This window comes from Rhineura floridana, chromosome 3 (genome assembly GCF_030035675.1).
Source record: "Rhineura floridana isolate rRhiFlo1 chromosome 3, rRhiFlo1.hap2, whole genome shotgun sequence".
NCBI lineage: Eukaryota > Metazoa > Chordata > Lepidosauria > Squamata > Rhineuridae > Rhineura > Rhineura floridana.
The window spans coordinates 55,922,029-55,942,924 of record NC_084482.1 but is presented as its reverse complement, the minus strand read 5'-3'; the positions used below and the strand labels follow the sequence as shown (position 1 = coordinate 55,942,924).

Below are 20,896 nucleotides of genomic sequence, written 5' to 3'. Positions count from 1 at the left end.
TTGCCTTCATGTGCTGCGTAGTAGCTTATAAAAGGTATCTAGCTGGCCACTGTTTGGGTGTGCGTGTGTTGGACTAGAACAGGAGCCCTCGATTTAACCCAATAGGCCGCTTCTTATTATCCTCGTGTTGGGGAAGGGAATCTTGGAAGCAGCTAGGACTAGAAGGCCACCCACCCGCAACCCACTCACCCACCTTTCTTCTCTCTTTCCTGAAAAGGGTGGTTTGGTTTAAGTAAGACAAGCTCTAGTCGCTCCTCCTCACAAACACACACTCACAGCGAAAATACGAGCACGTAGAAGCCGAAGGGGCCGCCTGGCACAGCACGTGGCTTGAGGAACCCCGGGAAAGGCGGGAGGGCTCAGTGCTGGGGAGGCCGGACTGAAGAGTTTCCGGGAGAGGTTCCCTAGCAAAGGGGACACAGAGCCAGATTCTCGCTGGGCGGGGTATCCCTGCGAGAGAGGGCGGGCTATAGCCGTCAACCCCCTGAACAGCAATGCCCCAGGCCGTGAGGACTCTTGTTCTGCCGCACGGACCCCCACAGCACCCCCAACAAGCAGCAGCCAAGGAGGCCAGTCTTTTCATCCGTGCACGCACACCGCAGCTGGGGTGGGGGGACCTTGCAGGAGGGACGGAAAGAGGAAAAGGAAGGGAAGGGGGACTTCAAAGTCCCGCTCGATTCAGCTGTACTTCAAGTCTAGACCCTCGGCTGCAGCCAACCCCTTGAAGCTGCGCCCAGCACTGCTGGGTGGGAGGTAGCGAAGGTGCTTTTGGCACTCGCTGGGCGTCTCTTTAGACGGGACAGGAGAGGAAGGGGGGTAGGAAAGAAAGGAGGACAGCCGGCAGAGCGACGACTGTCGGCTGGGAAAGTGTCCCTCCCCTTCTTTTCCTCCTCGTGCATGGGGAGGAGGAGGAGGAGGAGGGAGCTGGCCGGCTGGCTGGCTGCTGCCACCCCACGCGGCGCCGGGACTGGCGGCGCCCCCGGCGGGCTCCCCGTGCACTCCGTGCCCCTCTTGTCATGTTTGTGGTTTGGGACGAGGCGGTGAGTCCGTGCACCAAGAAAAGCCGAGCGCCCTCGAGCCCCGCCACAGATCCCAGACAGTGCGGGTCCCGAACGCCGGTTCCCGCTAACTACGCCCAGGAGCTGCTTTGCTCGCAGCTCATTGGAGCGAGGGAGACGCGGCCAGAGCTGCCAGACCCTTGGCAAGGCGCGGCACGGAGCAAGCACAAGCTAGAGCCCCCCCCCCTGAGCCCGCGAAGCGCCGCTCGCCACCAGGGGCAGAGTGCGCACCCTGCAGCAGCCCTAGGCGAAACGAGCGATCGACCCCCTGTCCGCCCTTCAGCAAAGCGGCGGGCTGCGCTCACCGATTCCCTTTTTTCCTTCCCAGCAGGTGGCTCCGCGTCGCGATGGGCCGAGGGACCGTGCAGATGTTGTTGCTCTTGGGGCTCCTGCACTGGGGCCCCGGCGGGGAGGGCAGAAAAAGCTGGAGGCGGCGCGGACAGCAACAGCAGCCCGCGGCGGCGGCGGCAGCTGCCCGAGAGCGGAGTGAGGCCACTGGGCAGCCGGTGGAAAGCTTCCCGTTGGACTTTACCGCTGTGGAGGGCAACATGGACAGTTTCATGGCTCAGATCAAGAGCCTGGCGCAGTCGCTCTACCCTTGCTCGGCTCAGAATCTGCACCACGAGCTGAGGCTCCACATGCTGCTCAACAGTTCGGTCACTTGCAACGACGGCAGTCCCGCCGGGTGAGTGCAGATTCCAAGCCTGACCCTTCTGCGATCCCCTAGTCCCCCACTTGCTTCATCCTTGGCTCTCCAGGTCTAATGCATCTCAGGCACCCAGAAGCCCATCTTACTGGCTCCTGTGTTCAGTAGAATAGAAGGAACTTTTAAGAAAATCTACTACTACTCCATCCTCTCTGCTTCTTTGCTTCCTGTCTTTATTTGTGCACACGCAAACCCATTACCACTTCCATCAGTATGTGGTTCTGCGCCGTTCCGTTTACCAGCAGTTCCTCCCCCAGTCCATACAGTTAAAAGTAAGGAGTGGAGGTGAACTTACTCATAAACCTCTACCAGAGGGTAGAGTGGGGAGTGGGAAGAGATAACTGTAGTGAATGTAACTGCTTTTTATTCTTATTATATCTTGCCCCTTTATAAGAGCGTTCCTAATATCCACAAGATTTTCTTATAGTTGGTAGCTGTCCCTTATGCAGAGGAATGTGCTGTAGTCTAGAAAATTGGAACTTTGCAAAGCATAGTAGGTAACCTTTTGCCTCGCAGCAGTATAGCTCCTTGGAACTCTATAGAATAGTCATTAAACCTCAACAGTGCCCATGTTCTTAGATACTAGTCCAGCTACCACAACCTCACTAGAATGAGCTCCTTTATGAAATCAGAACTCTGCCAGTTCTCCAACCCGTGCCACATAGACTGTCTGCATATGGGCTGAATAAACATGGATAACATCATCACTCCTTTCTTTGTAAAGCATCATTTTTGCTGAGGAGGGATGCCTGAGAGCATGCAGGATGGTTTACTATTAATACCATTTGCTGGACCCTCTCTGTTCCTGCTGTACTTCAGAAGTGCTGAAACAATCCATCCTAGCATTCAGTCTTTGCTTCCACCAAGTGGCCGTTACTAAGAATGCAGCAGGCAACAGGTGGAATAACTCTTTCCTGCCTGGAGATGCTTAGGAATGCTAGGAATTTGTTTAATGCATTTATTTTGGAGCAAGATGAAAGCCAGCTCAGCCTGGCTCAGGGTCCCCTGAGAAGGCCCTTTGATCAGACTCTGTTTGGAGCTCTTCTGACAGCCATCCTGTTTCTTTCTCTTGTTCTTTAACCAAGTATTTTATGTAACCCTCTTGATATTATAATGAGTTGGTGTATCAAAGAGCTTGTGGTTGAGTGAGCCAGTCTCCCTAATTAAGTTCACGCTGCCTTCTATTTGTTTTTATTTTAGCTACTACCTCAAAGAATCAAAAGGCAGTAGAAGGTGGCTGCTGTTCCTGGAAGGTGAGCTTGAGTTTTCTTTAATTTTATTTCCATTTATTTAAGCAAAGTTCAATCATTTTAGGCTCTTTTTGTAACAGTCATTGGATGGTGGAAGAGCTTCCCAGCTGCTTTCTTCAAAGACTTGTAGCGAGTGTGTGTATGTGCTGGCTGCCTTCTCTTTAACCAATGTCTCCATCCTTCCCCCCCACCCCGTTTTTACTATTTCATGTGCCATGCCACCTGGAGGTTTGCTGGCAGCCTAACTACTCACCTAACTTTAATCAAAGCTACCTACTCAAATCTATTTCTCGCTCTGTACTCTGTAATGTTAGTCTTGGCACTATATCCTAGGTTTCAATGCATACATGCAGTAAGTCTCCGAACAGACTTTGGGCTACACATATATGCTGTTTTCTCCCTTTCCCTCTGCATAGTATGAAAGAAATTAACTGGCTGTTTTATTCCAATCCTAAACTCATCTGTTTGGCAATGTGCAATTGGTTTCAATGGTACTTTCTTCCAAGTAAGAGTGTTTAGGGCTGCAACCTCAACATTATTTTGAACGTGACCATATGAAAGTGAATCTGTGGCTAAAATTTATCATTATTATTGTAATTATTTTTCAATAATTGTTAGTCAAATAAGTGTCTTGCATGTTTTTGATCATGCCAAGCAGCTCAGCTACAGAATCCTCTGGAATCCTACTCTTTGAGTACTTGGGTTATTCATTCCAATCTTAAACATAGGAGAGAACCACATAGAGCATCTGTGTGGGCATTTGCATTGCAGTCCAGTCCAGGCCTTATTGAAAAGTTTAGATGTACCTTTTCAGGCTTGTAGGAATGTATATTTCCATCCAGGGCTGTTAATTAGTGTACACAAGTAGAGCAGAATCAGTGCCATTACTTGAAACTTTCCACTGAGTCCAATGTGAACACGCTTTCATGAAACAGCCACAGTCCATAGGAAAGTGCATAATATAGTGACATGTGCAAAACAGGCCCTTTGTAGGCACAGGAATGGCATGCAGTTAAACACGCTGTTGTCTGCTTTGTTGAAAAAGACGAGAAGCAAACTTTACTTCACTTAGGTCACTTTCAGAGTGGTAGGATCAGGGTATAAGAGTGGCTAGATATAAATCCTGAAGGTGTAAGATTCATTCTTTGGGAAATTAGACATTGGTAAAAAGGCCTGTAAAAATCAGCACAATGTGCATGGGAGCAGTTCAAAGCACATTATGCTTTGGAAATGATGGTAACCTTTCTTATGAAACTAGCACTATACTATTTGTTACTCTTATTTTACAGCAAATACCATATTTTTAATTTACTATATTCAGAGATAGCATGCATAGGACTGCACTGTGCTTACTCAGAAGTAAGGACCACCATGTTCAGTTGAACTTACTTCGAGGGAAGTGTACATAGTATTGCAATCTTAAGGTCACAATCAGATCCCATTATCACATTATACTGGATGTTGTCTGTTATAATCCGTTTTTTATTCCAGTGTACCAGAATGAGTAATAGGCGAAGCAGGAAAAAATGGAGACTGTCTGATTCTGTGTTTGTTTGTTTTTTGTTTTTTTGAATCAGGAGGCTGGTACTGCTTCAACAGAGAGAACTGCAACACTCGGTATGAAACAATGAGGAGACTTATGGGCTCCAAGGAATGGCCCACTACCAGAACCGGTAAATTCTTTATTCCCACCAACCTGGGACTTACTTTTTTAATTATATTTTGCTTTTTCTTTCTACATACAACATGTAGATATATAACCTATATGGTGTAGTAGTATTACTTTGGAACACCCTCCTGTTCCATTAAATCAACACTAACACACCAAATAAAATGTTTAATGCATGCAGTCATTTTAAATTGAACCTGGAGGCAGGGTGCTTTGCCTGGGAGAGCATTTCCTAATGCCGTTGCTGCTATGGAGAAAGTCCAGCCTTGTGATCTTGCACTCCTGAACGATCGGTGTTTAAGGAAGGGACATGGAGCAGAGTTTCCTCTGCAGATCCAAGGTTGTACCTGTGGGAGGAGATACTGCCCAGACATGCTGTGATAAGGGCTGTTAATATCTTGTTGTTATAATGCGAGTATTCTTTGAAAGGAAGTCTTTATTTGGATTGCAATATTATGTTTTGAAATGAATTGGTAGTAGACTATTATTATAATTATGCTTTGATATGTATTCCTGTTATTCTTATTCTTGTTTTGGGCACATCTGCGTGGAAAATGACATGCAAGTTAAAATTGTTTTTGTTAAAATAGGCTTGTACTATTTTTAGGAATCTAGAATTGCTATTTATTTTGCTACTCTGTCTTATTCAAGCCATGTCAATGAAAACAAAAGAATTTTCAGATAACATGTCTTGCATCACCTTTGTCTGCCATCCTTAGGCTTGATTTTTTTTTGTTCTTTTTGTCCTTTTTATAAATAGTTTTTGTTTTTTTAAAATGGCATGGCATGCCATGGCTTTCCGATTTGGGCTGTTTTGGACCCTCAGAGGAAAGAGAACGGCTGATGGAAACCTAGTAACACTTTCTGTGTTTGTTCTTTCAGTGAAGTGAAGATGAAGTGGGTACTGCATTGTGAGCAGACCCACAGAAGGGCTCCCTGACTTTCCTTAGTATGTTTACACTATCACAGGAGTAAGAACTACTTCAGAAGAACAGCTAACTAGTTAATTTTATATGTATGTATGCATGTATATATATGTATGTGTATATATATGTGTATATATATGTATGTATGTATCCTGCCCTTTCTCCCAGTAGGAGCTATGGGGGCTGGGATCTGGTCTTGGTTTCAAGGCAGCACTAACGGTCTCATGCTGGTGTTGGGTCTTTACTGCCTGATTCTGTCTTTCCCAACTTGGTATGTTCCAAATGTTTGGAACTCCAGACCCCATCAGCCCCAGCCAGCAAGGCCGATGGTCAAGAGTGATGGAGGTTGTAGTCCAGCAATATCCAGAGGGCCATAGGCTCCCCATTCCTACTTCTAAATGTTCTGTAGAATTTTGTGGTGTCTTTGGGTGGCTAGATAAAAAAGAGGATAAGGATCCTGCACCTTTAATTGTGGCGTACTTTAAACTGTAGTGAAGTATGAATATGGGTCTGCTTATTTGCCTAGAGAAGAAATGAGCTTATGATTTGAAGTACTAAACTATGGTTTGTGTGTCGGTTGGGAGAATGCATAATGTATATTGGGGTCACCAATCTTGTTGGACCACTGGGCACATCTTGAATTTTGAGAGAGTTCTGTGGGCACCAGTCACAAAATGGCTGCAGTGGAGGCTTGGCATAATGGCTGTCATCGGGGGCATGGCATAACAGTGAATAAGAGAGTACTGTCATGGTGAAGCTTTTTCCCATAATCATATTTCCATACTAGAAAAGGCTTAAGCTGCTGAATTTCTGCCTGCCATACAGCTGTTAAAGGCACAAGAACCCTATTTTTCCCAATGCCAACCCCAAACCAAAGCCTAGGCTGCCATCCTGTACCCACTTACCTGGGAACAAGCCCCATTAAACACAAAGAGACTTACTTCTGAGCAGACATGTATACCATTGTACTGTAAGCTAACTGTACAGTGAATTATTATAGAGTGCCTGGTTTTTAGTTCCTGCACAACAGAAGACATGCTTAAGCCTTTTTGCAAAGTGTTCACATTTGTTTTGTGTTTTGGGGGGAGGATTCCTTAACATCCACCTGCACTTACTGTGTAGTAGTATTTACAGAAAATAACTTCTAGGACCACCTCATCTCAGATGAACCCACCACAGAAAATATGCATGCTAGTTGCTAGGGAAAAACAAAGGGCAAACTATGGAAATTCCAAGGACTACTAGAAAATAAGACAGGCAGGAAGGGGGAAGGGAAAAATGGCAGCTCTTTAGGACCTCAGGATCTCTATTGCCTGGTGTCCAAACAACTCATTTATCAATCACAGTTTTGACTTCACTCATTGGCTAAAATAAGTGACAGGCAGGAGCAGCCAGGCTGACTCATTTTACAGAAATCACTTAGAAAAGGTGTCTGCACATTTTGCTTCATAACCCTCTTTCTAGGAGGGCTAGAGACTTGAAAGAAGAAGCTCAGAGTCTGGAGGCACCAATGAAAGCCTTTGTGGGTACTAGGTTGTTAACCCCCGATTTGGATCCCAGCTTTTTCTGGATTCCTTTCCTCTTCTCTGTTCCTTTAATGCCATAAGCATAAACAGATTAGGGAATAATTTATTGTATACAGTGTATTCTTTCAAATGCTGAAAAACATATACATAAGCCATGAGACCAAATGAAGGCTTGTTCCCTGAGATATTAGTACAAAATGCTCTTCTCTTTCACATTTTTTGTCTTTATATATTTGCTGAATGTTCTCTACACATTGCTGGAGACTGCTTTACTATGGGTGCTTTCACACTGCACTTTATTCCGCTATTCTGATGATTTCTTACCTGGTAATTTGCGCATTATATTTGAGCTTTCACACAACATACCGAGTAGCTCCGCAATTCTGGTGGAATGTAGTGCAAGTATAGCTCTAAGTTCCGCAATAAATGATACCAGAAATAATCCGTTAGGAAGGCTGAGAACCCAGAAGATTGCAGGAGTTTTTCACTAGCTGCTGCCGCTCACGTGACAAACATCCCAGCATGCAGTGCTTTCCTGCCCTTTAGTCACGCAGGTTTTTTTTGTTTGCCTGACGAACATTGTACCGGTATTCCGGCATCGGTGCAGATAGCAGCCGCATTTCCCCCACACACCCCTGTCTTTTTTTTTTTTTACAATAATTTTTATTCAAATTTTCATAAAACAAACAAAACAAAATCATAAAACATTCAAAGACAAAAAACAAAACAAAACAAAAATGATTAAACAAAAAAAATAAAATGTTGACTTCCCATTTGTCGCAGATCAGTTATAGGTCTACAATATATAACAATCCTGTCTCTTAAATTATATTATAAAATCACTTTCCTCCAGTAGTTATCTTAATTAATCATCAAATCTCATAAACATTACTTTATTCTTTCCACAAAAAGTCAGAGAGAGGTTTCAATTCTTTAAGAAATATATCTATCAATTTTTCTCCAAATAAACATGTCGATTAATCCATCTCTTTAATAATAATAATAATCTTATTGTCATAACCATAGTCCAAATAAACATATCAATTAATCCATCTCATCAAATCTGTTAGGTCCAATAATTTCAATAGCCATTATTCCATTATCCATATTAATTCCATCTTCCATCTTCAATAGTCCTGTTAAGTCCAGTAATTTCAGTGTCCAATCTTCCATTATCAGTATTCCATAGTAATCTTGCTGTCATAGCCATAGTCATATAATAAGAGTCTGATGGGAATTTCCTCTATCCCAAATATTTTCTTGCCATCGATTCTGAATAAGTTGCTGAAATATTGTTGTAAAGTCATATCTCTGTTCTTTTTTACAAAATGCACTGGCTCATCTCTCGAGAGTTTTTCCATTGTCACATGGCTGCAGTTAATTCCATAGATTTTCTCTATATCAAGCTCCATCACGTCATTCCAGTCCAGAAAATTATCCAAGCCATTGATAACTTTATCTCTAATATCTTCATTAATTTCTTCAGAGATAACGTTAAATTCCAAACAGTAGATTTTATTTCTAATATCCATAAACTCCAGATCTTTTTCCAATTCCACATTTGTTCCAATCTCCAGGGCTTGTATCTTCCCTTTATTTTTTCTTTTCTCATCTCTGATCTCATTCTCCTCTCTCACAGGATCCCCTATTTCTTTAAGCTCCTGCGTCATTTTGCTCAGTTCAATTTTCAGCTCCTTACTGCCCTGTCGCAGGGTTTGTTTCGTTATCTCAATCTCATCCATTATTTTCTGAAACATAATTACTTCCAGATTCTCAGCCACTTTCTTGATTGCCATTTTTAAAACCACGAAAACAAAACAAAACAAAAATAAAGAAGAACCACTTCTTATTTCAGCAACAATTGGGTTAATATTCCAGGCTTGATGACATCACAGTATAAACAGAGCAGCCTGCCTTATCTCTCTATGTTCAAGAATACAAAACAAATTTAGTTCCCAGCATCAAAACAGTTAGTGGCGTCGTGAAGAAGCAGATTCGTCAAAAAAAAATAGACCAAAAAGAGAATAGTCCCAGACAATATAATGTTCCAAAGTTCATATTTTTTATTTTTTTCTCCTCGGAATAGAAATCCCTCTTCTGTTTATATCTTTAGAATGCACTTCCAGGACAGCTTTTTGCAATAGAAACAGAGATAAGCTGGTAATTTCGTGAATAACAGAGAAGAGTTATAGCTCACCCAGAAGTTCTTTAAAGCTGATTCATTTGACAAATCTTTTTTTGCTGCAACAATTTAAACCAAGTAAAAAAAGAATAGAAAGAAGGGTGCTTGCCTGTTAGTCCGTTTTCTCTTTGAAGAAAAGATAAACGTGTCGCATTAATCAGATAGAGCTTGTTCGGAAGTCCGTCCGGCATTGCTGGCTGGACCTTTTCTCATAAATTAATGAAATCCAATCCTCCCAACAAAAACAGGCTTTTGAGGTTGATCTCTACGTTTCTCCCTGCCCGGGAGAAATTTCATCAGTCAAAAAAAAAAATGTTCTGACTGATTTATATCTGAATAAGCTTCTTCTGAGGCGGGAGCCCGTCTCAAAAGCAGGCACAAGCGAAGTCACCCTTCCCGGAAGGGGGCCCCACACACCCCTGTCTTGATACAACTAAAACAATTTAAAAAGTCAGATCCTAAAGGGAGAGGGTTTGCATGGCAACAGGACAAGATCTTAGACCTCCTACACAGTGGGGAACAGTGTGCATGGGTGAGGGACGAAAACAAGCTGTATGAAAGACAGTTGCGCGAAATGCCACTATAACGGCTGAAAAAGTACTGTTCCTTATCGCAAGAGGTACTGCAGTGTGAAAGGAATTTTAGAAATCGGAACAGAAGCGCTACCTTTTTAATCTGTTAAACTAGCGCTATTAGCCCCATGTGTGAAAGCAGCCTATGTGAAGGATGTTTTTCTTTCTTAGTGGTGTTTTTTTTGTCCATCTACAGGAACCGGCATTCTGTCATCACAACCGGAGGAAAATCCACACTGGTGGAATGCAAATATGGTGTAAGTAGCGGGAAGATTGTGTGAGTTGGGAAATCGGAATTTAACTTAACATGTAAAAAAAAATCCAGGACTGGGTCTTGCACATTGTAACACAACAATGCTACAATAAGATTTAGGGTGGCCAGATTTTTTAAAAAGCCAGTATTGTCAAAGAGGGAATTTCAGAAGGTGTAGCTTGCATAATGACAGTCATCTGCTGAGCAGAAATTGCTTCTAACAAACTATTAAAGGTGCATAAGCCCAGTGTGCACATACACTGGCTGGCTGGCTGGCAACTCTAATAATAGTATGAACTGAAAAAGCAGAGAAAGGTAATGCTTAATAATAAGAAAAATCTTCTGGAAATTATAATCAGACTGAGTTTTCTCACAATGTTTCTGAAGTCCAGAAGGATGATGAAATTGATTGATAGTAGGTTAAATGAAGATTTAATATTCTCAGAAAAATGCCTAATAAGGGACATTGCCATTATATTAGGCACATTTGTGGAAAGTGGGGCTATGCTAGCCACGCAGGATACCTAAGCTTCCATGTTATAAGCAATATGATTGTCAGATGCTGGAGACAAGCAACAGGGGATGAGCTTCACTCTGAAGCTCTATTTGTGAGCTTCAGGCAGCATTGGCTGGGCATAGAATGCTGGACTAGGTAGAGCTTGGTCTGGCCAAGCACGGAAATTCTTAAATTTTTAACGCTCTCTGTGAAACTCAGCTCATTTCCATAACCAAAATGATTTCCCCTACCCCCCTAAATGTTACACAATTTGTATTTTGGAATTCTCTGACCACAGGTTGTGGTTACAGCCAGTACTGTACTTTGGGTCAAAAATGGCCATACAAATTAATGTGAGATGGGCATAGCAGAGACTGTCAGAACATGAGTTCTTGCTAAATGTAGGATAGCTAGAAATGAGCCAGAAGTGTGGTCATATACTTTTACTATAGCATCCTGTACTGTTGGTTGCTTCTGATGTTCTGTCCCAGTAAGGCTGGTTTGCACATGTGGGCTTTTGTTTATGGCTGAGATATGCCTCAAGGGTACATATTACGGCTGCTGCTGTTCACATTTGTGGGCCAGTACAGGAGATTAGCTTGCCTACATGCATGCAAGAAACCTTTGTACTGAAGGAGCTGCTTAGAGTGAAAAGAAAGGCAAAAAAATCATCTTTTTGTTTTGCATGAGATTATATCGAAAGATCATCCCTTCTGGTGATAAAGGTAATCATTGATAGGGCACTGTAATTGACAGCTTCAATTACGTTATTTACAGGGAGAGAAATTAGATGGGGAAAACAAGAATACGGGAAAAACAACTGCTCCATCTACTTAGAAACATAATATTTGCATTTGACAGGCAGATAAGTGTTTAGGACTACTTAAAGTTTTACATGTTGCCATAGTAAATGCTGGTAGAGTGTAAAGGGTGGCACATGTCTCCAAACATGCACTTGACTGCATCAAGCTGTGCCCAATCACATATATATCAAAGTTTGAGGATGTGCATCTCCCTTTCAGACTGTGTATTTATCATGGCAGTGGTATGCAGGGATATCTGGCTGTTGTGTGAAGTGTAAAATGCACTGTTGATGTAATTTGGTCAGTAAAGCAAATCAGTACCACTTGAGTTCTTTCTGGGAGTATTGGCTGGTACCATAAGATCTGAATGGGCATGAAATTGGTTTCTTTCTGTCTCCCTTGGGGTTTAATTTGCTTGACCCCTGTTTCAACCCTTCCTGCATGTCAAAGGAATAATGGTCCTCTCATATTTCTTGTCTCTTGCAGTTTCATCCCATATTGCTCAAGCGATGTCTGGAGTGGAGCCACTGCCAAGATTGAGAAAAGTGAGTGCTTCTGACAGGCTCCCGCTGCCAGACAGACATTATGCATTAAAGGGATATGGCTCAACTTCTCTACAGTTATGCAAATGAGGAAATGGTTTTTGCCAATGGGCAGGAAGGAATAATAAATATTCTATTCTCTAAATAAAACATCCGCTTGGTAATTCTGCTTTGTCATGGTTCAGAGCCCCATCACAACAATAGCCTGAAGGGAATAGCCGCATCTTGGCCTTCTGAGACACAGCCATTCTATTTAGTTAAATGTCCCTAATTCACCCTGCCCCCGCAGCTATTACCATGGATAGAGGTTTTGGTAGAGAAGGACCAAACAGTGCCAGAATTCACAAATTGAATCATGAATGCTTATGTATATGAGTTTGAGGGACTTGAGCATCTCCGCCTATCACAAAAATGACATGGAGAGGCCCAGTGTGGTTCAGAAAAATATGTCTTTTGATGATGTTGACCTAAGCAGTATTATCTCTGTTTGTTTGAAAAAGCGTTTGTGCAGTTTGAAAGTTTGGGGCTACCAACATAGTTGCTCAGTAGGTAAAATATGGATCCCATTATAGTTCTTTTTCTCATTAGTCCTGCCTCTTCAAGATGCCCATCTTCTCCTTGGTGGCAGCTCGACACCTTGGCTTGTTGGACACCACTAGTGAGAAGACAGGGCATCCTCACCCACCTTTAATACTCTTGTAGAAGAGGGAATTTCAGAAGCTGGCATGATGATACACCTGCTGAATCCCCCCTTCTACAAGACTGTTGGAGGTGCAAGAGCTCTGTCTTTCACCTTACTCTGTCTTTCACAGCATAATGTTATGGTCCTTCATGAAGATACCTAATTTTTCACAATCCTGTATCTTAGCAGAACAAGATCAACATCTGGTTTAATGAGGGATTTCTAACCTTTAAAAAGGCAGTTGTATAGAGGGGAGGAAATGTTTATCCTAACAATATTTCAGTCAGCATTTTTGAAGTGGATTGAGCAGGTATACTGCCTTGACTTCAGAGACATTGATAGAGGAGGGTTTTTTAGCACCAGTATTGAGAGGGTGAGTGAATTCAACTGCCTTACCTGTATTCCCTCGAGACATGCATCAGGAAAATGCAGTTAAATGCATCAGGAAAAAAGGACATTGTGTACACACCACACACAGAGAGAACTGTTCTTGGAATGTCCCAGGTAGCAGTTGCTTTCAGGTGAGCGCCCTGGTGGCTACATATCTGAACTGCAGGAGCAGCTGACTAAGTATTGCAACTGGCCCCAGCCAAAAGTTGAGAGAGCCAGAATTGGATTGCTATGGCAAATGCTTTCATCTCATAGATAACTTTTAAATGACCAATAAAAATATATCTTCAGTTTTTATGTTGTTGAACTGCTGTTCTGTCTTTTATAAAGAGGTAGTAGTATTTCAGGGATGGGAGATACAGCTTTTCTATTTTATAGTTAAAGATGTAATCCTAAAATATGCAGAATCAACCCTCTAGTGAGTTTAGGGCTAGGTCATCAGGTAATACAAGATAACAGATCTAAGGTGCACTGCCATACCTGCCAGGCTCCCATAGAATTTATACATTTGTAACTTGCCATTTTTATTTTTAAAAATTTATTACATTTCTATTCTGCATCTCCTCCAAGGAGTTCAAGGAAGCATACCCCCTTGTTCCCCTTCTCCATTTTATCTTTGCAACAACCCTGTAAGGTAGGTTAGGCTGAGAGATAGCGAGTGGCCCAATGTTATCCAGTGAACTTGAAGACTGAGTGGGGATTTGAACCCTGGTCTCCCAGGTCCTACATACTCTAACCACTATACCACACTGCCTCTCCATATAAATATGAGGAATGTTTTTTTCAGTTTGCATAGACCCAAAGCCTTCAATGGAGAGAAATAGGGAAATGTTTCAGTCAAAGTGCAGCTGAGGGCATTTGGTTTACGGTGAACTTTTTTTTCCCCCTCAGATGAATTTGTCTTCATGGGTGCCCTCATCATTCAAGAGGTTGTAAAGGAGTTGGTGGGGAAAGGCCTTGGGAATGCTAAAGTGCTGCTGCTAGCAGGAAGCAGGTAGGTGTATATGAAGATTGTCTAGAAAGTGTATGTGTGTCTGCCCGGAAGATTGCAGATTTACTGGTTGGTGGTGAGGATGATTTTTACCCCACAGTTACCCTTACCCTTTTGATGGAAAAAGTGCTGCAGTTAATAAAAACTTATTTTGTTTTCGTTGCTGCATCTTCATGATTGTCCTACTGTGAGAAGTTAGATGATGTGTTTTAATCTGCTCCCTAATCAATAACGTGTTTGGGTAGGAAGAAGAGGCATTTCCATGTGAGGTTCCAGTCATGTCTACAACTAATGTTGTGATACTGGGGAAGATTTGGACCACATTCAGACCACATTCACACCATACATTTATTCAACTTGAAACAGTCATGGCTTCCCCAAAGAATCCTGGGAAGTGTAGTTTGTGAAGAGTGCTGAGAGTTGTTAGGAGACCCTTATTCCCCTCAAAGAGCTACAGTTCCCTAAGTGGTTTAATAGGCAGTCCCTTTTCCCAAAGAACTCTGGGAATTACAGCTCTGTGAGGAGAAGACGGGTCTTCTAGCAACTATCGACTCCCTTAACAAACTATACTTCCCAGAATTCTTTGGGGGAAGCCATAACTGTTTAAAGTGGAATATATGTATGGTGTGAATGTGGTCCAGGACTGGTCATTAGTTTGGGGTTGTGGAATACTTTGATGTTCATGTGCTCCTATAATCTCCTTCCAGCAGGTGGTACAACTCACTAGCTTAAACCAGGGATAGGCAGAAGGTAGATCAGGCTCTGTTGGTAGATCTCTTTGTGATTTGCAAGGATTTCTGACTCTCAGTTGTTCAACAATAACAAAATGGGTTCCCTCTTCCTCCAGCAAATTAGACTGCTGAACAGAGAAAACTTGGGATATCCAGAATTGGGTTTTATGTGGCAGCTGTATAGATACAACTCAGTTCTGATACTCAGAGTAAATCTCTGTACTCAGCAGCAGTTTGGGGCACCATGTTCTTTAATTCCAAGTGAATATCTTTTGCACCTGGCTCTGCTTGGTAGCTCTCAGGATTCTAGTAAAACACAAAGCAGAGCCTGTGAACTTGAGGTCTGTCCTCCTTTGGCTTAAACAAATCTAAACTTTTTTTTTATGATCCTTCAATTGGTCTTTCAGGTAGCTTGAAGACTCCAAGCAGCCACTTTCTCTTAATGGCTAGAAAATGAAATCCTAAGAGCAGGCTGCAATCTTGTATCTCCCTTTATGGAAAAAAAGCTTCATTTAATTCAATGGGACACTTGTGGGTGGACATGTATAGGATTACACTGTCAGCATTATGAAATCTTCAAAAGCAGGATTGGAACCATCCCAATTCTTTTATTCGGTAGCTCCCTATGTTATCATATTCTTTAACAAATCAAAATATAGCCTTCTGTGGAATTTCATTTATCTGAAGTATCTTTGGAATATAATATGTGATTAATGAGAATTTTTGATTAAAATAGGTTTAATTTACAAACTAATAGGGGGTTAATACAGGGCACTAAAAATACCCCATGAATTCAGATTTGGATGACAGGTATCTGGAGAATCATGGCCCTACTATAAACACTACTCAATAGCTCTGGGGTTGTGCTACCTATCTGATTGAAAGACTAACATTGTCTTTGCAGTGCTGGTGGAACGGGGGTGCTCCTAAATGTGGATCGAGTAGCTGAACAGCTGGAAGAGATGGGATATCCTGGGATTCAGGTCCGTGGCCTTGCAGACTCTGGCTGGTTCTTGGATAATAAACAATATCGTAGAACAGACTGCATTGATACCATAACCTGTGCCCCCACAGAAGCCATCAGGAGAGGAATTAGGTACTGAAGTATTCTAAAGCCTCCTTTTCCCAGAAAGTCTGAGACTGGACTGTGACACCTAGTCTTTCTGTCTCTTTGTAATTATAAAAAGTATCTGCTACCTTTAGCTGATGATGCTCTATTTGGAAAAGAAATAATGAAATGTAGCTGTGCAAAAGGTGTTCTCATATCATAATCTGGCATGAACAATATATAATTAGAATTTCCTTCTTGCTAAAATATGTGTTCAATTTGCAGCTTTGCTGCCCTCTGTTGTCCGTAATTTTTGAAACTTGCAAATTTTCAGATCTTAACTGCAGTTGTCTCAAGAACTCTAGTTAAATAGTTTCAACAGAACAAGCTTGAATAATTAACTTTTGTTATCATTTCATGTTTCAGGTATTGGAATGGACTTGTTCCTGAACGCTGCAAAATGCAGTTTAAAGAGGGAGAGGAATGGAATTGTTTCTTTGGCTATAAAATTTATCCCACTCTCCGATGTAAGTGTGCAGAGAGTATTCTGCTCTCTGTTTGCTGATCTGAAACATACTTCAGAATATTCTTCATTATCAGCATTAATTATGAATAGTAGTGTCAACCAACTAAAGATTTTAATTGATAATCATGTGCCTTTAATCAGCAAGAATTTCTGACTCCCATTTGTTTAGCAATAGCAATAGTTAATTAAATTATTGGATTTGAATAAATTCTCAGATTACCAGATTCTCATGAAATATTTTTTTTAGATACTGAAGGAAGGTTGAGGACTTACAGTTTAAAAAAACCCTACCATTTTAAAAAAAAAGAACATGTCTTTAATATTTTCTTTTCCATTCCCTATTACGGTAGCACATCAAAATCAAAGTAACCTCAGAAAATAAGCAAGTGTCCTTCACTTTCTGCCTCACTGATTGAAATTGCCCTGTGCTAATTGATTGACTAAAATTTTAACTGATTAAAGTGATGAAAGTTTGTAGTCCTAATAACAATGAAATCTTCCCTCAATTCTTCTTTGTATAGGTCCTGTTTTTGTGGTACAGTGGCTCTTCGATGAAGCCCAGCTCACTGTGGATAATGTCCATTTGACTGGCCAGCCAGTGCAGGAAGGACAGTGGCTTTACATCCAGAACCTGGGCCGTGAGCTGAGGAACACCCTCAAAGATGTGACGTTAGTCTTGCCTGCTATCTTTTCTAAACATTTTTAAAGACTTTCCTCTAAAGATGTGGTCTAGAAACATGTTACTTTGAAAATTTGAGATCTTCCAATATTTTAACAATAAGACACGTTGTCAGATAAATTCTCAGCTTCTGTCTACACTTATTCTGTGCTGGGAATCTTGTTTGTATAAGTCACCAAAAATACTTAGTGGAAATTCTGCTTGAAATTTGCGGCTTGTCTTTTTGTCTTCTACTGTAAGGGGATAAGCTTAGGGACTTAATACTATGTTGTGCTACTCAGTTCCTTCTCCACTATCTTCCTGACAGGGGTGTTCATAGAGCACTGAGACAACCACATAAATGAATTGAACCTCTAGTGACTCAGCTGTTCTAGGGCATAGCCAACTGGGAATAGTGCCTTAGAGCAGCTCAAATGTAAGCCCCAAGCCCCCCGCAGTAACCACCCTGTCCAGTTACATTGATGCATTCATATAAAGCACCAGGATACTCAAGCCATGCTTTGAGGAATGGCCAGACAGGAAGTGGAAATATTTTGTGTTCATCACACGTATTCTATATCTTGTTCTTTTTTTCTTCTTTAGTGCCAGCTTTGCTCCAGCTTGTTTGTCTCATGAGATCATCACACGCAAGTAAGAATCTAAGATGGCAGAGATGAATTCTCACTCTTGCTTTGTACCTTCTCTTAGCAATCCTAACCATATCTACTCATAAGTAAGTCCTATCAAATTCAATGAGATTTACTTCCAGGGATGTGGGATTAGGATTGCAGCCTTAGTACCTAAGAGAGTACCAGGGAAGACAGTCACCCAGCTACCCATTTAGGAAGGCTCTCAAGAATATTGCAAGAGGCCCTTTTAAGCACAAGTAATTGTCCCTAAATCTTGTGGAACTTCTTATCCCTCTAGTAATCAATGTAAACTGGTTCCATTATTAACTGGATTTGATTTTGGAAAGACTGATGCAGAGTCTGCAGCAGCACTGTGGAACACCTGCTCTCCTGAAACTTATTTCTCTTTTTTGCTGCATCTCTGTCAGCAGCTTTTTCTGTTATGGCACCTTCCCTGCAGGCACATCATGATGGCAGCATGCCTGCATGTGACTTAAATCCATGGTCCTGATGGACAGCATGGATGCTGTGTTGAACAGCTGTTCTGCCCAATCACAGTGTTGCTATTTTGGAGCATATGAAAGGTTATGTGCTAATTAGCCTGAAAACACACTGATGTAACTTGTGTGGTTTGTGTTTGCAGTCATTGGACAGACATTCAAGTGAAAGGGACATCTTTACCCCGTGCTCTGCACTGCTGGGATCGCAGTCTCCATGACAGCAACAAGAATGGGAAAGCCCCACTCAAAGGCTGCCCTATCCATCTGATTGACAGCTGTCCTTGGCCACACTGTAACCCCTCATGCCCTACCATCCGGGACCAGTACACAGGACAAGAGATGAACGTGATCCAGTTTCTCATGCATATGGGGTTTGATGTGCAGAAGATGGCTCAGCAGCAGGGGCTGGAGCCCAGTAAACTACTGGGGATGCTGAGTAGTGGTAGCTAGGAGACTTTTCCCACTAAGGAGGACTGCATGACTGCATAAGGAGAAGGGGCCTTTTAGCTCGACTCTCAAATCTTCTGTCCTCCTTGCTCACTCTCATAACATAAGCATTTACACATACACATACACATACAAGCACAAGTCATGCATGCACACTCTTGCACAGTTAGTATTTTCAGGACAAAGTGAAACAGAATCTTACTTTTAATACCATTTGATTGAAACATTACTTCAGGGGACAGTCTCAACCAAGCAGAACCTCTCCACAATAATTCACTAACGGTCTGCAAGGAGCAGTGAGTGCATAGAAATCAAGATCCCTCTCCGGAGTTAAAAGGACTTCATACTTTTTGCCTTTTTCCAAGAACTTTTCACACCATAAGACTGACAACAGATGGTGTTGTGGGGGGAAGCAATGGATTATTTGTCCAATTGGAAATGATGACGGTAAGATTGATTACGTGATTTCCTGGAGGCCAGCATCTCATGATGTAACATAATAATGTACAAACAAAGCACACAAGCTAGCAGTGGACTTATCATGTACTCAGTTTACTTTTGAATTATTTTATAAGATGATTTTATTAATTTTTAAAGAAATAAGCAAGAAATATACGGTTAACGATATTGTTTTGTAACATATTTTTTTAAATAATGAAAAAAACCCATACCTTGTACTATTTTTGGCAATGTGAAAATATTTATTTTAATATGTAAATGCTATTTATAAGGGCTGACCTAAGATATGCTCACATGTTTGTTGTAAAGTTGTAAATACTTCTCCTTTGAAAAGTTTTTCCTTCTGATCACATATATGTGAGAGAGGACAAGGGTCAGCAGTGGCATTATTATTATAATTGTTATTAGATCCCCATGACTCTTGAAGTATGTTTCTTGTTTGTGAAGGGATATCCACCACAGCCTCAGTAAAGAGTTTTTATCCTTCCTGCTCAGCCACGTTCTTTCTCTCTTCATCTTTTGTTCAGAGAGGACGGTGTGCTTATAAATGCATCCGCTCTGGAGACATCACAGAATAGTCTCAGATAATTGCTGCTCTTAACATTGGAGTACCTGATTTTGAGATTTATGAATGTTAGTTTTCAGATCTAGCCCATCATGGCTCTTCTGTTCAGTGACATTTTAGTGCAGTGTTGTGTCCTGAAAAACTTCATACTTGCAAAGTTAACAGTCAGGAGTGAGGACTACTCCAAATTCCAGTCTCCTTCAACACCAAACAAGCTCTTACAAGATATTCTGCAGTCATCTATGGCTTTATTTCCAGGAACCAACTCACAGGTGCTTCAGTCTTATCCATTTTGACTTAAAGGATGTAATGAAAATGAAAGGAACAAAAAGATGCTTACACACTTTTTCAGTTACCAGGCACCTTCATGTTGTCAGGTAGGCACATTCTTGTCATGACGCACCAATTTATTTCAGGTGGTGGGATACTGAGAATTACACTACTGTTAGTTACTACAGATAAGCAATTCTCGTTATGAGAAGTAGTGTAATGGCAAATTCAGATATGCAGCATCCTTTCATGGTAGTCACGCCATACCCCCTTAGAGTCACACTTCCCTTTCCACTTTCCCTCGGCACCCTTGCTCTCTCTCTTGTCTCCACGTCCGTGCTTCACTACAATAGATGTCCCTAAGAGCCAATCCACATGAAATGGGCTGTGCATTAGCTACTGAGAAGAGTCTTAGTGGCTGACTCGCCTCCTTTCACTATGATTGGCTCCTATCAGCATGAAGGGGCAAAGACTCTCCTTAGTGGCTAACACTCCACATTCACGCTGATGAGCTCATACAGAGGAACCTGGGTGAGACCCTGCTCCCAAAAATGTAAGGGGTCTGTGGCCCCCTGCAACCCTGGAGAACTACTGGTTATGAGTCCCTAGTCCAGGGTCCTGCAAACTTTTACTTTCCTGTACTCTTACCCTAACTAGGAAGCCTAGCAGGTTAAAAACCCATGAGATCAAGCTGAAGCAATGCATTCTAGACTATATTTACTACTGTAAGGATTGTTTAGAGACAGCAAAATGGTAACATAGGCCAGGAAGATTGTTTTTGTTTGTTTGTTTTTTAATCAACTAACATATATATGTGCTGTACCTAGAGCAGGTAGGTTTAGAACCTGCAGAATCAGGATACTGGAGTTGTCATTGAAACTAAACACAAAGAAATTAAGACACTAGGCTTTCCAGTTCAGATTGTGGGGGGATGTGCAACAGAAGATGGAAAGAAAACGCAGCCTTCAATGCAAGTTCAGGTAAGATAGGCTGGTATTTTTCTTCAGCTTGAAGCTA

At 41.9% G+C, this 20,896-nt stretch overlaps 1 protein-coding gene across 3 annotated transcripts; it reads left to right on the top strand.

The window, feature by feature from the left end:
• Window positions 1–384: 384 nt before the first annotated feature.
• NOTUM (notum, palmitoleoyl-protein carboxylesterase) lies at window positions 385–19,531 on the top strand. 3 transcript variants are annotated; one of them, XM_061621801.1, is made up of 12 exons: window positions 385–753; window positions 1,387–1,743; window positions 2,965–3,017; window positions 4,592–4,687; window positions 10,086–10,146; window positions 11,928–11,986; window positions 13,947–14,049; window positions 15,682–15,873; window positions 16,252–16,352; window positions 16,873–17,020; window positions 17,613–17,660; window positions 18,282–19,531. In XM_061621801.1, the coding sequence occupies exons 2-12, from the start codon at window positions 1,406–1,408 to the stop codon at window positions 18,586–18,588; spliced, it is 1,506 nt and encodes a 501-aa protein (XP_061477785.1). In that variant the 5' UTR covers window positions 385–753; window positions 1,387–1,405; the 3' UTR covers window positions 18,589–19,531. The 3 variants fall into 3 exon arrangements, with proteins under 3 accessions (XP_061477785.1, XP_061477784.1, XP_061477783.1); XM_061621800.1 differs by having other exon boundaries at window positions 691–762; window positions 1,390–1,743; XM_061621799.1 differs by lacking the exon at window positions 385–753 and adding an exon at window positions 870–1,040 and having other exon boundaries at window positions 1,390–1,743.
• The last annotated feature ends 1,365 nt before the right edge of the window (window positions 19,532–20,896 follow it).

Coding starts and splice junctions, on each gene's coding strand:
- NOTUM (XM_061621799.1), top strand. CDS start 898: ATGGGGAGGAGGAGGAGGAGGAGGGAGCTGGCCGGCTGGCTGGCTGCT. Junction 4,688..10,085: donor ATGGCCCACTACCAGAACCG/GTAAATTCTTTA, acceptor GTCCATCTACAG/GAACCGGCATTCTGTCATCA. Junction 16,353..16,872: donor AATTTATCCCACTCTCCGAT/GTAAGTGTGCAG, acceptor TTCTTTGTATAG/GTCCTGTTTTTGTGGTACAG.